This window comes from Miniopterus schreibersii (assembly GCF_964146895.1).
Source record: "Miniopterus schreibersii genome assembly, chromosome: X".
Taxonomy (NCBI): Eukaryota; Metazoa; Chordata; class Mammalia; order Chiroptera; family Miniopteridae; genus Miniopterus; species Miniopterus schreibersii.
In genome coordinates this window covers 58,712,112-58,727,817 of record NC_138104.1, presented here as the reverse complement: position 1 = coordinate 58,727,817, position 15,706 = coordinate 58,712,112, and the positions used below count along the sequence as shown (strand labels likewise).

General features: G+C 37.1%; 1 protein-coding gene across 4 annotated transcripts in view; it reads left to right on the top strand.

Moving 5' to 3' along the window:
• The window catches only part of IGBP1 (immunoglobulin binding protein 1), a 40,052-nt gene that overhangs the window by 14,393 nt on the left and 9,953 nt on the right, over positions 1-15,706 (top strand). Inside the window, exon 6 of one of the 4 annotated variants that reach the window (XM_081125309.1) lies at positions 15,537-15,640. The exons of the other annotated variants lie outside the window; for them this stretch is intronic. Within the exon in view, the coding sequence (XP_080981435.1) occupies positions 15,537-15,595 (59 nt within the window). The 3' untranslated portion in view covers positions 15,596-15,640. Of the gene's footprint in view, positions 1-15,536; positions 15,641-15,706 lie in introns of those variants that run through there. 4 annotated transcript variants of the gene reach the window in all.

Below are 15,706 nucleotides of genomic sequence, written 5' to 3'. Positions count from 1 at the left end.
TGATGCCCAAGTTGGTAATTAGATCATAGTAGATACTTGGAGGTGTCTTTGGGAGGGAAAGGTGGAAATGGGTGGTCATTAGAAAGATGGAAGCATTATGGTATTAGGAGGAAAAGCACAGACAGAGCTGGGGTAACCAATTACTCCTATCACTTGATAAGATATCATCTAGCCCCTCTGAGCCTATTTCCTTATCTCATGTAGTATCTCATTTGATCTTAATAACTCCATGAAGCATACATTTTTAACCTCATTTTAGTATGAGGAAATGGTGTCTGAGAACTGACTTATGCAAAGTCATCATAGCTAAAAAGTGGCTAAGCTAGGATTTTAATTCCGGTCTTAATATTCCAAGTTCCATGTTCCAATGCTGTTTCAGATATAGCACAGAGAAAAGAAAAGTGGTCATTTGAAAGGCTTTTCTGTTTTTTTATGGCTTTTTACCCATGGGCAGGCTGCAGGTCTTGTGATGGGAGTAGGTAAAACTTGGATAGAAACTTGCAGTCTTATTGGTTGTGCAGTGAGAGAACTGAGATCAGGGTGACTATAGCAACTGAAAAGTGAGAAGAATATCCCAGAAAGAAGAGAACCACATATAAACCTGCCCACATCTCTGGCTGACTCAAGCTCCACATGCACAGGATAGATTCCAAGCATCCTAAGGAGGGCTAAAATAACTGACTGGAGAATACAGCTGCCGCAGAGGAAATAGATAGAATTTAGAATTTTCATTTTTAAATAAATTAACTGCCTGATAAAATGAAAAATCAGTACTCTTTTATAGAATGAAACAGAATTCAGAATCTGTAAAACATACCATTTACAAAGTCTGGGATTCAATCATAAACTACATATGAAAAATAAATCAGGAAAATGTGACTTATACTCAAGAGGAAAAGCAATCAATGGAGATCAACCCCAAGACGACTCTGATGTTGACATGAGCAGACAGAGACTTTAAAGCGACTTATTTCTGTGCTCAAGGGCAGAGGAGGAAATATGCTTGTAATGATTTAAAAGACGTCTCAGCAGAGAGGTAGAAACTACACAAAACTGGAACAAAAAATACAGTATCTGAACTTTAAAAATCATTGGGTGAACTTAAAAGATTTGCAATGACAGAAGAAAGTGTCAGTTAACTTGAAAATAGATCAACACAAATTAGCCAATCTGAAAAACAAAAATGATTGGAAAAAACATAGCCTCAGTGACTTGTGGAAAAATATGTAAAGGTCTACCATACGTACAATTGGAATACCGTACCAACAGGAGAGAGAGAGAAGGGACCAGAAAAAATACTTGAAAAAATGATGGCTGAAATTTTCTTCAAATCTGTGAAACACAAATATACAGATTCAGAAATAGCAGCAAGCCCCAAGCATATTAAATACAAAGAAACTCACACATAGGCACATCATAGTCAAACTGCTAAAAACCAAAGAAAAAGAGAAAGTCCTGAAAGCAGCCAGAAATAAAGTACACATTATATATAGCAGAATAATGATAGGGATTGTTGCTGACTTCCCGTTAGAAACAGTTGTGGTCTCACATCACTGTTTCTCTCCCTCTCCTTTCTCTCTCTAAACTAGTCTATTAAAAAAAAAAAAAAAAATGAGCACAGAAGTGGTAATCATGTGGGTAAATACAAAGGGCTAGCTCCTCTCACTTCCAACTTTTAAAAACTACATATGGCTTCTTAAAGCAAAAATTATATTGTCCTATGGGGCTTATAATATATATAGATGTAATACATATGACAGCTATAGCAAAATGGACAGGGAATAAATGGAACTATTTTTTGTGAGATTGTTCTATTTTATGTGAAGCAGTGCATATTACCTACTAACAAATTACTCTAAAACTTAGCAACTTAAAATAATAAACATTTATTGTTTCACATAGTTTCTGAGGGTGAGGACTCCAGGAGCAACTTAACTGGATGGTTCTTGATTGAGATCTCTTGAGGTTGCTGTCAGCTGGGCTGCAGTCTTCTGAAAGCTTCATTGAGTCTTCCAGCTCATTCACTCGTCCGTGTGGCTATTGGCAAGAAGCCTTCCCATGTGGGTCTCTCCATAGGCTTGCTCACAACTTAAGAGCTTCCTTTCTTCAGTGAATGATCCAGGAGAGAACAACCAAAATAGAAGCCTCAGTATCTTTTTTTTAAAAGATTTTTAAAATTGATTTTTAGAGAGAGAAACATCAATGTGAGAGTGAAACATCAATTGGCAGCCTCTTACACGCCCCCTACTCTGAGCCCACAACCCAGGTATATTCCCGAGGGGAATCGATCCAGCAACCATGTGGTCAGTGGGATGATGCCAACCAACTGAGCCACCTTGGCCAGGGTGAGAAGCCTCATTATCTTTTAAAACCTAATGTTGGAAGTTTCAAACCATGACTTCTGCCATATTCCATTAGTCACCAACCCCAATACAGTGTGGGAGGGGACTACATAAGAGCAGGAATATCTGGAGACTGGGATCAAGGTTAGAGATGGTTATTGTATTCCTTAGAGCAGCAATTTTCAACTGGTGTGCCACAAGAATTTTTAAAACATGCATTACCTGACTATTTAGTCAGAGGCACTGACCTCTTCCCTGAGATTGTCAAATAAAAAAATGACAACAGCCGATACAATAGCCACCCCGTGCGAATGAATTGAAATTATACCTATTTTTGTCAGATCAGCAAAAATAACATTTTTTGGTGTGCCACAGAATTTTAATAATTAGTTTACGTGTGTCGTGAGATGAAAAATGTTGAAAATTGCTGCCTTAGAGCAACCCTTAAAAAATAATGCATCAAGAAAATGTGGAGACAAGCCTTAGACTGACAGAAAACATTTGTAAAAGACAGATGTGATAAAAGACTTTTACCCAAAATGTACAAAGAATTCTTAAAATGCAACAATAATGAAATGAACACCCCAATTTAAAAGTGGGCAGAATACCTGAACAGGCACCTCCCCAAAGAAGATATACATGGATAAATGAGCCTATGAAAAGATGCCCAATGTCATGTGTCATTAGGGAATTGCAAATTAAAACAACAGTGATACCACTACACCCCTATAAGGATGGCTGAAATCCAAAATACTGACAACACCAGATATTGGCAAGGATATGGAGCAACAGGGACTCTTCTTCACTGCTGGTGGAAATGCAAAATGGTACAGACACTTTGGAAGACAGTTTCTCAGCTTCTTACAAAACTAACCATAATCACACCATACGATCCAGAATTTGTGCTCCTTGATATTTACCCAAATGAGTTGAAAACAGGTCCACGCAAAAACCTGCCCACAACAGGCTATGGCAGCTTTACTGATAATTGCCAAAACTTGGAAAGCAACCAAGATGTCCTCAGTGGGACAATGGATAAACTGTTACATCCAAACAATGACATAGTAGTATTCATTGCTAAAAAGAAATGAAAGAACCTTAAATGCATATTACCATGTGAAAAAAGCCAATCTGAAAAGGCTACGTATTATATGATTCCACCTATATGATATTCTGGAAAAGGCAAAACTATGGAGATAGTAAAAGGGCCAGCAGTTGCCAGGGGCTAGAGGAGAAGGAGAGATGAAGATGTGGAGCACAGAGGATTTTTAGGACAGTGAAACTATTCCGTATGATACTATAATGGTGGATACATGTCATCATACATTTGTTCAAATCCATAGGATGTACAACGCCAAGAGTGAACCCTAATGTAACCTAGGAACTTTGGGTGGTGATGATAAGTGTAAGTTCATCTATTGTGACAAATGTATCACTCTGGTCAAGATGTTGATGGTGGGAGAGGCTGTTGCTGTGTGGAGGCAGGGGTATATGGGAACACTGTGAACCTAAAACTGCTCTAAAAACTAAAGTCCTTTTAAAAAAAATAATGCAGAAACAAAACTATAAAGTCAGTAGAAAAATTAAAAGGGAGAAGGCAAGAAAGAATGAACAGAGGAACAAAAAACATGAAAATAAACCCAATAGTAGAATGGTAGACCCCAGTCCAGCCATATCATTAATTATTTTAAATATAAATGCAATAAACTCTTTTCTTCTTTTTAATCCTCACCCAAGGATATGTTTTTCATTGATTCTAGAGAGAGGAACGGAGAGAGAGAGAGGGGAAGGGAAACATTGATGTGAAAGAGAAACATCAATTGGTTGCATTCTGTATGCATCCCATCTGAGGACTGAACCAGCAACCTGGGTATGTGCCCTGATCAGAAATCAAACCCACAACCCTTCAGTTCTCAGAACAATGCTCTAACCAACTGAGCTAGCCAGTGCCAACACAATAAACTTTCAAACTAGAAATCAGATTATTAGACAAATTAGAAATCAATTATCAGACTCAAGTGCATGCTATCTGTAAGAGACGCATTTTAAGTATAAGGGCACAGATTGGTGGATAGTAAAAAGATTGAAAAAGATATATTGTGCTAACAGTAAGCATCAGAAAGCTGTAGTAACTACAGTAATATCAGATAAAGTAGACTTCAAGACAAAAGGTGTTACTGGATATAAAAAAGGAGATTTCATACTGATAAAAGAGACATGGAAGACATGGCAGTCATAAACATGTTTGTGCCTAATAACAAGCTTCAAATTACATGAAGAAAATTTTAACTGAATTAAATGAAGAAATAGACATAGCTACAATCATAGTTGGAGATTTTAACACTTTTAGTAATTCATAGAATTACTAGACAGAAAATAAGGACACAGTATCTGGACAACACTAGCAGCCTCCTTACCTATTTGACATTTATAGAAAAATATCCAACAACTGCAAACTATACTTTTTTCCAAATGCACAATGGTTCAATCACCAAGATAGGCCACTCTGGGCCATCTAATAAGTCCCAATAAATTTTCAAAGATTGAAATCACACTGAAAGTGTTCTTTGACTACAATGGAATAACAACACACTTCTCAATAACCCCAGGTCAAAGAAGAAATCACAAGGAAAATTAGAAAATATTTTTAACTGAAGACAATGAAAATATAATATCAACATTTGTGGGGTACAACTAAAGCAGTGTTGAGAGGGAAATGTCTAACTTTTAGTACTTATATTTGGAAAAAAAATAAAATCAATTACCTGAGGCCCTACTTTAAGAAGTTGAGGGAAATAAGAACAGAATAAGTCCAAAGTACATAGAGGAAAGGAAACAGTAAAAATGGACAATCTAGTGCTGTGGTGGTGATAGTGATGCACAAATGTTGAACATGTATAACCCCATGACCTGGCAATTTTACTCCTAGGTATATACCTGGGAGTGTGAGACTATATGTTCACAAAAGGCTTGCACAATAATGTTCATAGAAGCATTACTTGTAATACCCCAAACTGGACACTACTCAAATGGACATACATAAGAGAATGGGTAAATATTTTGCTGTATTCATACACTGAAATCCTACTTAGCAAAAAGGTTAAACCAATGATAGTTCTTCAGCTATAAGCTACAAATATAGCTAAATTTTTAAACATAGTTATGAGTAAAGAAAGCCAGACACAAAAGAGTATATACTATATGATTCCATTCATATAAGGTTCAAACAGGTGAAACTTGTATGGTGTTCACTCTTAGTGGGGATTCATGAATGGAATTGGACCTGAAGGGGACTCCTGAGGAGTTAGTAAAGTTTTGTATCTTGATCAGGGTACTGATTACATGGATATGTTCAGTTGAGAAAATCCATTGAACTATATACTATGTGTGTTTTTCTACATGCATGTTATACTTTAATAAAAACACAAATGAAAACTGACAGACTAATCATAGTAGAACTAGGTGACAGTGTATCCCCATGACCCTCTGACTAAACAGGTAAGGAAAATCACCCATAGCCACAAGATCAACAAGTGATTGGTATCTGTGTGGAAGAAAGCAGAAAGAGTTGACAGACCGTGTGAATCACCTGACAAACAGGAGAATTCCAAACAGCAAACAGGTATTCATTCACTAAAAAGTATGGCAGTCCAATTTAAGAACAACACAAATGGAAGTTGTATTGCCACCAATAAAAACTGGGTGAGCCCAGCCAGGCGTGGCTCAGTGGTTGAGCGTCGGCCTAGGATCCAGGAGATCATGGTTTGATTCCCGGTGAGGGCACATGCCCAGGTTGTGGGCTCGATCCCCAGTCGGGGGCGTGCAGGAGGCAGCCAATCAATGACTCTCTCATCATTGATGTTTCTATCTCTCTCTCTCTCTCTCCCTCTCTCTCTCCCTCCCCCTCCCTCCCCCTCTTCCTTCCTCTCTCTGAAATCAATAAAGATATATTCTTAAAAAAACAAAAAAACCTGGGTGAGCCCTGGCTGGTGTGACTCAATTGAAGCATCATCCCATGCACTGAAAAGCTGTGGATTTGAATCCCAGTCAGGGCTTCTATGGGAGGCAATTGATCAATGTTTCATTCTCACATTGATGTTTTCCTCTCTCTCTCCCTCTCCATTCCTCTCTCTCTAAAATTAATTTAAAAAGCATGTCATCGGGTGAAGATTATAGAAACAACAACTGGGTGAATCAAGGGACTCGTGGTCAGAAGGTCTGAAAGGGGTGTAGTAGTCTAGTCCTTAATGAACTCTTGAAAATGACCCACCAGATCTCCCTTCCAAGACAGGGTCCCACCCTGAGGAGAAATTGCTGAGAATAGAATTGAAATTGAGCAGAACAGGCACAATAAAGAAACGGAAGAAAGAGAAAGTCCAGATAAAAATGGAAGAAAGGACCAGAACTGGGAACTAATCAAGCAAGGCTTATTTCTTTAACAATAGAAAGGGAGCTTCTGTGAAGTTAGAAAAGCCACCTGAACCATACTTCTTTCTAAAAGTTCGGGACAACTTATCACACATCAGAATGAACAACAGGTTGTGGTGATGGTTGCACAGTTCTGAATATATGAAAAACCACTGAAATGTACACTTTAAATGGATGAATTTTATTTTATGATACAAAATATATACCAATAAAGCTGTTAGAAAATAAACAAAATTGTCAAGACCAAAGTTCACACAAAATTACTATAAGGGAGAAAAAGAATCAAAAGCATTCCAAAAAAACAACAAATCTAAAATATACTGTTTAAAAATAAGTTGGAAGACATTAAGAAAATTATATAAGACATGGAAGAATGATATAAAAAAGGGTTAGAAAAACTCAGAAATGTGGTGACAACTTTAGGGAAAATAAGAAAATTATTTTAGAAATGAAGGCTAAACCAGAGGAAAGCAATAGAAAATGCCATACTAAGGTAAAAGGGGAAATGTTTTAAATGAAAATAAAAAGATTTGAGAAAAATTTACAAATTAAAGAAAGCAAGGAAGACCTAGCATATGGGTAATAGGATTACCTGAAGAAGAAAATCAAAGCAAGGAAAAAGAATAAATGCTAAAAACTAATATTAAGGAAACTTTCCTGAAACTAAAAAAAAACACAACAACACAAGATTTGATTTGAAAAAGCATACTGTGTATCTGAGAATTCTGACCCAAAATGACCAACAAATGCAATAAAAGTACTAGACTTGAAAGAAAAGGAAAAAATGCTGTGGACATTTCAGCAAAAAGAGCAGGTGGTTTATAAAGGAAATTAAATTAGATCACTCTCAAACTTTTTGACACCAACAATTTATGCCAGAAAATAATGGAGTAACAGATATTTAAGGTACTCAAGGGGAAAAAATGTGAGACAAGGGCATACATCTGATAAAACTGTCTTTTAAATATGAAGAGTACAGACATTCATCAGTATTCAGGAACTTAGGAGCTATTGTTCCCATGATCTCTTCCTGAGGAATTTGCTAAAGAATGAGCTTCAGACAACCAAAATGAGAGAGACATTATCATAAGGATTGGTGGCAAGTATTAAATATATAATGACTTGTAGAACTAAGACTAAATGAAAGGTAAAAGGGAGAGAGTAGAGTATGTAATGCCTATATACTCAGTACTCAGATAATGTAGATTCTATTATTATTTTATTTTTTAATGTAGACTTTTTTAAAATGAATAAATGGGAAAAGCATATGCAAAAAAATAAATTTTTCTCAGTTATTGTAATAGTAACAAAATATTAGTGTTATTCTAAGACTGTAATGTGAGAATATAAATGAGTGATTATGAGATACTCTAATTTCATCATCCTCTGTCTTTGACAACTAAGACTTTTAATGTAGAATACAGACGTAATTCAAGAGTTTAAGTTCGAAATAAGACCCCTGTAATCCTAAATATGAAATCATGAGAAATTTTATTTAAAAGTAAGTACACAAGCTTGTGTGTGTGTGTTCTCCCATCACTCTCCCAGTTCTGTTTTCACGTGGGTTGTTTTCATTGTGACTGTCAAGATATTTTGTAAGATACCTCTTGTTTCCTGGAAGTTTAGTTGTGTATTATCCTGCCTTGCCAGTACCTGTGCAACAGCTTACACAACGAGGTTGGGGCTGAGACACAGTTCGCCAACCTGAGAGGAGGGTCTTCCCAAGGACTGACCAATGACAATCTAGACCCAACCACAACAGGAGAATATAAAGAAACCACAAAAAGGGACACCCACAAGAGGGACACGCCTAGAGCAAAGAGCTCAAAAGGATAAGGAAAGCACACCTCTGGGCTCCACTAGACCCACAAGACAAAATCCCATCCCACAGGACTGGGAGACAGCAAATATATCTAATATATAGATACAAACACTAAGGCCTACCAAAATGGGGAGACAAAGAAACAACCCCCAGATTAAAGAAAAGGAAACATTGCCAGAAGAAGTCTCTGATGAGACAGAGTTGAGCAAGTTATCAGAAACAGAGTTCAGAGTATTGATGGTGAAGATGTTCAAGGAACTTAAAGAAAAAAAGGCAATAGAGGATAAGATCGAGGACTTTAGGGAAAACACACAAAAAAAGAGATACATAACATAAAAATCAGACAGAAATAAAGAATACTGTATCTGATATCAGGAATACACTGGAAGGAATTAAAAGCATGCTCAATGAAGCAGAGGATAGAATAAGTGACTTAGAAGACAAGGTAGAAAAAGTAACTCAATCAGAGCAGCAAAAAGTAAAAACACAAAGCATGAGGACAGTCTAAGGGAGTTTTGGGACAACATGGAGAGAAACAACATTCGCATTATAGGAGTGCCAGAGGTGGAGGAAAGAGAGCAAGGGATAGAGAACTTGGTGGAGGAAATAATTATAGAAAACTTCCCTAGGCTGACGAGGGAGAAAGCCACACAAGTTCAGGAAGCACAGAGGGTTCCAAACAAGAGGCACCCAAAGAGACCCACTCCAAGACATATAATTAAAATGGCAAATGTCAAGGACAAAGAGAAAATATTAAGGACTGCAAGAAGGAGACAAGCAGTGACCTACAAGGGAACCCCCATAAGGCTGACAGCAGATTTTTCAACAGAAACTCTTCCAGCTACAAGGGAGTGGCATGAAGTTCTGCAAGTAATGAAAAGCAAGAACATACAACCAAGATTGCTTTATCCACCAAGGCTATCATTTAAAATGGAAGGTGAAATAAAGAGCTCCCCAGACAAAAAAAGGTTAAAGGAGTTCAGTACCACCAAACCAGCATTGCAAGAAATGCGAAAAGGACTGCTTTAAGAAAAAGAAGGAATATTGAGACAAACGTACATCAGCATAAAGGGGGAAAATGGCATTAAATAAGTTTATATCAATAGTAAGCTTAAATGTAAATGGAATAAATGGTAAATCAAAAGATATAGGTTATCTGAATGGATAAGAAAACAGGACCCAAATATATGCTGTCTACAAGATACCCATCTGAGAGCAAAAGACTCACACAGGCTAAAAGTGAAGGGATGGAGTAAAATATTCCATGCAAATGGAAAGGAAATGAAAGCTGGAGTATCAATTCTTATTTCTTATAAAATAGACTTCAAAATAAAGACCATAACAAGAGACAAACATGGTCACTACCTAATAGTAAAGGGATCATTACAACAGGAGGAAATAACCCTTATAAGCATTTATGCACCCAATACAGGAGCTCCTAAATATATAAAAAAATGAGGGAGAGGGAGTTTTAAGGGGGAGATTGACAGCAACACAGTCACAGTGGGAGACTTTAACACCCCACTGTCAGCATTGGAATGATCATGAAGACAAAAAATCAACAGGGAAACACATACCTGAAATGACACACTAGACCTACTGGATTTAATATACATTTACAGAACATTTCATCCCAAAGCAGCAGAATACACATTCTTCTCAAGTGCACATGGAACATTCTCAAAAATAGACCACATGTTAGGGCACAAGGCAAGTCTCTACAAATATAAGAAGACTGAAATTATATCAAGCGTCTTCTCAGATCACAATGGCATGAAACTAGAAATCAACCACTATAAAAAAAAAACTCAAAAATATTCAAACACATGGAGGCTAAATAGCATGTTATTAAACAATGAATGGGTTACCAAAATGAGATCAAGGAAGAAATCAAACACTTCATGGAAAGTAACAAAAATGAACAGACAACAACCTAAAATCTATGGGACACAGTGAAAGCATTCCTGAGAGGAAAATTCATAGTGTTACAGGCCTATCTCAAGAAACGAGAAAGAGATCTAATGAACCATCCAACACAACAACTAAAGGAACTAGAACGAGAACAGCAAGAAAAGCACCGAGAAAGTAGAAGGAAGGAAATAATAAAAATCAGAGCAGAGATTAATGACATAAAGACTAAAAAAACAATACAAAAAAATCAATGAAACCAAGAGCTGGTTCTTTGAAAAGGTAAATAAGATTGAAGCACCTTTAGTCAGACTCACTAAGAAACAGAGAGAGGACCCAAATAAATAAAGTCAGAAATGAAAGAGGCGATATAACAACTGACCCAACAGAAATACAAAGGATTGTCAGAAAATACTATGAGCAACTTTATGTCAACAAATTGTACAACATGGGTGAAGTGGACAGATTCTTAGAAGCATACAACCTTCCATAGCTGAATCAAGAAGAGGCAGAAAACCTGAATAGGCCGATAACAACTAATGAAATTGAAGCAGTAATCAAAAAACTCCCAGCAAACAACAGTCCTGGACCAGACAGATTTACAGGCGAGTTTTACCAAACATTCGAAGAAGAATTAACACCTATTCTATTCAAACTATTCCAGAAAATTGAAGAGGAGGGAAAACTCCCAAACTCTTTTTATGAGGCCAGCATCATCTTAATCCCAAAACCAGATAAAGATACTACAAAGAAAGAAAATTACAGGCCAATATCCCTGATGAACATAGATGCTAAAATCCTCACTAAAATACTAGCAAACTGGATCCAGCAATACATTAAAAAAATCATACATCATGACCAAGTGGGATTTATTCTGGGGATGCAAGGCTGGTACAACATCTGCAAATCAATAAGTGTGATACATCACACAAACAAAATTGACAAAAATCATATGATGATATCAATAGATGTATAAACAGCATTCGACAAAATCCAGCACCCATTTCTGATAAAAACAACAAAGTGGGAATAGAGGGATCATACCTCAACATAATAAAGACCATATACAACAGACCTACAGCCAACATCATATTCAATGGTAGAAACTGAAACCATTTCCATTAAAAACAGAAACAAGACAGGGATGTCCACTTTCTCCACTCCTTTTCAACATAGTACTGGAAGTCCTCGCCATAGCCATCAGACAAGAAGAAAACATAAAAGGTATCCAAATTGGAAAGAAGGAAGTAAAACTGTCATTCTTTGCAGATAACATGATATTGTACATAGAAAAACCCTAAAGACTCCATCAAAGTACTACTAGATTTGACAAATGAATTTGGCAAGGTAGCTGGATACAAAATCAACATCCAGAAATCAGTGGCATTCTTATACAGCAACAATGAACTTTCAGAGAGAGAAACTAGAAAAACAATACCATTTACCATTGCAACTGAAAAAATAAAATGCCTAGGAATAAACTTAACCAAGGATGTAAAAGACCGGTACTTGGAAAACTACATGACACTGAAGAAAGAAATAGAGGAAGATTTTATCAAGCGGAAGAATATACCATGCTCATGGATTGGAAGAATTAATATCATTAAAATGTCCATACTACCCAAAGCAATTTATAGATTCAATGCAATTCCTATTAAAATACCAACAGCATATTTCACAGACCTAGAACAAACATTTCAAAAATATATATTGAACCAAAAATACCCCGAATAGCTGCAGCCATCTTGAGAAAAAAGAACTGAATCGGAGGGATCACATTACCGGAATTAAACTGTATTACAAAACTATTGTAATCAAAATGGCCTGGTATTACTACAACAACAGGCATATAGATCAATGAAACAGAACAGAGACTCCAGAAATAGACTCATGCTATTATAGTCAGTTAATATTTGACAAAGGAGGCAAGAGTATCCAGTGGCATAAAAACAGTCTCTTTAATAAGTGGTGCTGGGAAAATTGGGCAGTTACATGCAAAAAAATGAAACTAGACCACCCACTTTCACCATACACAAAAATAAACAAAATGAATGAAAGACTTAAATGTAAGTCACGAAACCATAAAAATCCTGGAAGAAAACATAGGCAGTAAAGTCACAGACATCCCAGGTAGTGGAATTTTCACTGATACATCTCCTAGGGCAAGAGAAACAAAAGAAAAAATAAACATATGGGACTACATCAAACTAAAAAGCTTCTGCTCAGCAAAAGAAAACAGCCTCAAAGGAACCCCATGGTCTGGGAAAGCATATTTGCCAAGGATGTATCTGATAAGGGGCTAATTTCCAAAGTGTACAAAGAACTCATATTACTCAGCAAGAGGAAGACAACCCAATTAAGGAATGGGCAAAGGACCTGAATAGACACTTCTCCAAGAGGACATACAGATGGCCAAGAGACACATGAGAAAATGCTCAACGTCTCTAATCATCAGACAGATGCAAATTAAAACCTCAATGAGCTATCACTTCACACCTGTCAGAATGGCTACCATCAACAGATCAACAAACAACATGAGCTGGCGAGGATGTGGAGAAAGGGGAACCGTAGTACACTGCTGGTGGGAATGCAGACTGGTGCAACCACTATGGAAAACAGTATGGAGGTTCCTCAAAAAATTAAAAATGGAGCTGCTTTTTGACCCAGTGATTCCACTCCTAGGAATGTATCCTAAGAATCCTGAAACGCTAATCAGAAAGAATGTATGTACCCCTATGTTCATAGCAGCACAGTTTACAGTAGCTAAGATCTGGAAACAGCCGAAATGCCCATCAGTACACGAGTGGATAAAATATCTGTGGCACATGTACACCATGGAATACTACACAGGTGTAAAGAAGAAGAATCTCGTACCCTTTGGGACAGTGTGGATGGACCTGGAGAAAATCATGCTAAGTGAAATAAGCCAGGCAGAGAAAGACAAACATCACATAATCTCGCTATATGTGGAATCTAAATAACTTAATAAACTGATGAACAGAATTGACTCAGTGACATTGAAGCATAGATGAGACTGATGAATGTCAAAGGGATGGAGGAGCGTGGGTGGGTGGAGGGGGAGAGAGTAACCAATGAATTTATATGCATATATGCACAACCCACGGACATGGATATTGGTGGAGAGGGACTGGGGAGGGTGATGGGACGGGGTAGAATGGGTCATTGAGGAGAAAAATGGCCGTCTGTAATATTTTAAACAAAAATAAAATTTTTAAATTAAAAAAAAAGTAAATACACACCTCTTTGCTTTGTCCACTGAAAAGGCTTAGAAACAATGACTAGCCCAGTAGCAATGATGATACCTAGTAACTCATTGTGGTTTTGAAATACCCTTCCCATTGAAAAGAAACTAAGATAGCTGATTGCAAGTCTGGAGCAGGAAATCTGGATCTTTGAACACCTAGTCATAAAAGATAGGGAAGAAGCTTTCAGAGACTACTAGGGTGATATCAGATGGACTCAGAAGCCAATTTGAAGATGTTTCCACTGGCCAGAGACAGTTTGGTTCAAAAGGGTAATTGCCAGTGGCAGCGAGCACATCCAGCACCCAAATCTTGGTGTCTAAGACCATTCTTCCGTAAAAAGATTGAAAAAGATATATTGTGCTAACAGTAACCACCAGAAAACTGTAGCTCCTTGGAGAAATTGGATTATTCTAGTGCGGGGGCACGGGATATGCAGGATGAGCCTGACACATCTTATAGTACTAGAGAATAAAGAAGTACTAAAAGAAAAAATAAAAGAAAAAAAGACAATTGGTGTACTTTAATGGGACACAGGGGTCAGCTGAAAAAACTCTCACTGGCCAAAACTGGAAGAATTTGAGCAGGAAAATAGCAGAATTGGGTTATAACATAAGGAGTAAAAGAAATACCGATGAGTCTATAGTGATAGAAATTAATTAAATTGGGGAGAAGAGAAAAATCTTCGCTATGTAAAAGTTCCAAATAATTTGTGTATATACTCCTCTCTCAAGGAGGTAGAGCATAACTCCTCACTCCCGAAGTATGGGCTGTATTCTACAGTGTAGAAAGAATGTGGAGGAGTAACTTTATGGTTGGGAACCCTACAAACTCTACGTTAGTCAGGTGGTCTAGGTTAACATCAGCAGTGATAAGTCATGGTGATGATGTGTAGCCTTGATTTGATGTGATGAGATGGGCACTTAACCTCTGGAGTCTTCTCTGAACCCACAACCCCAGCCTAATTATGAGAAAAACATCAGGCAGCCCAAATTGAGGTATATTCTGCAAAATACCTGATGAGGACTCCTCAACACAGGAAAGTCTGAGAAATTGTCACAGCCAAGAGGACACAAGGAGACATGACAACTAATTGTACTGTGGTCTGGATAAGATCCTGGAACAGAAAAAGGGCATTAGGTAAAACCCAAGGAAATCTGAATAAAGTATGGACTTTAGTTGTTGATATATCAGTATTGGTTCACTAGTTGTAACAGAAACCATTGTAATGTCAGAGGTTAATAATAGGGGAGATTGGGTACAAATGTATAAGAACTCTATCATCTTCTCAACTTTCCTGTAAATCTGAAACTATTCTAAAATTTAAAAGCTTATTTAAGAATTTTTTAGAAATCATTGCAATTGGTTGAAACCCATCAAATATGTTTAAATCCATGAGGTCATAATAATACTTTAAAACAAAAACTGTTCAATTTCAGAGGATGATAAGGAACCAGTTATCTTGTAAAGTGAGAGAATCAAACATCAATTTTGTGTTTCTCTTGGGTAACCAAGTAGTAGTAGATGAGGGAAAGCCTCTCTTTATAAATGCATTCTAGTTAATTAAAAGGAAATGTTAAAATTTAGAGTATCACCTTTTTGAAACACCTGGAAAATTAATGAATCTAGGTATTGAGCATCAACAGCTAACATTTCAGCACATGGGACACAGATATGTACCACCTGATGAGGGAAGACAGCACCACCTATAATCATGACAAAGGGATCAACCTGAATCAGATCAAGCCTCTGTATGAACTTGCCAATCTGCAGAAATTCAGAAGAACATGTTGGATTTCATCGTGACTGCAATCAGCAAAATCCAGATTTGAGGAAACTCTACAGGTCAGATGCTTCCAGCTTCTTCAAGACAACATGTAAGGATGGGAAGGGGTAGAAGAGGAACCTCTAGATTAAAAAGATTGGTAGTTGGTTTTATTCAT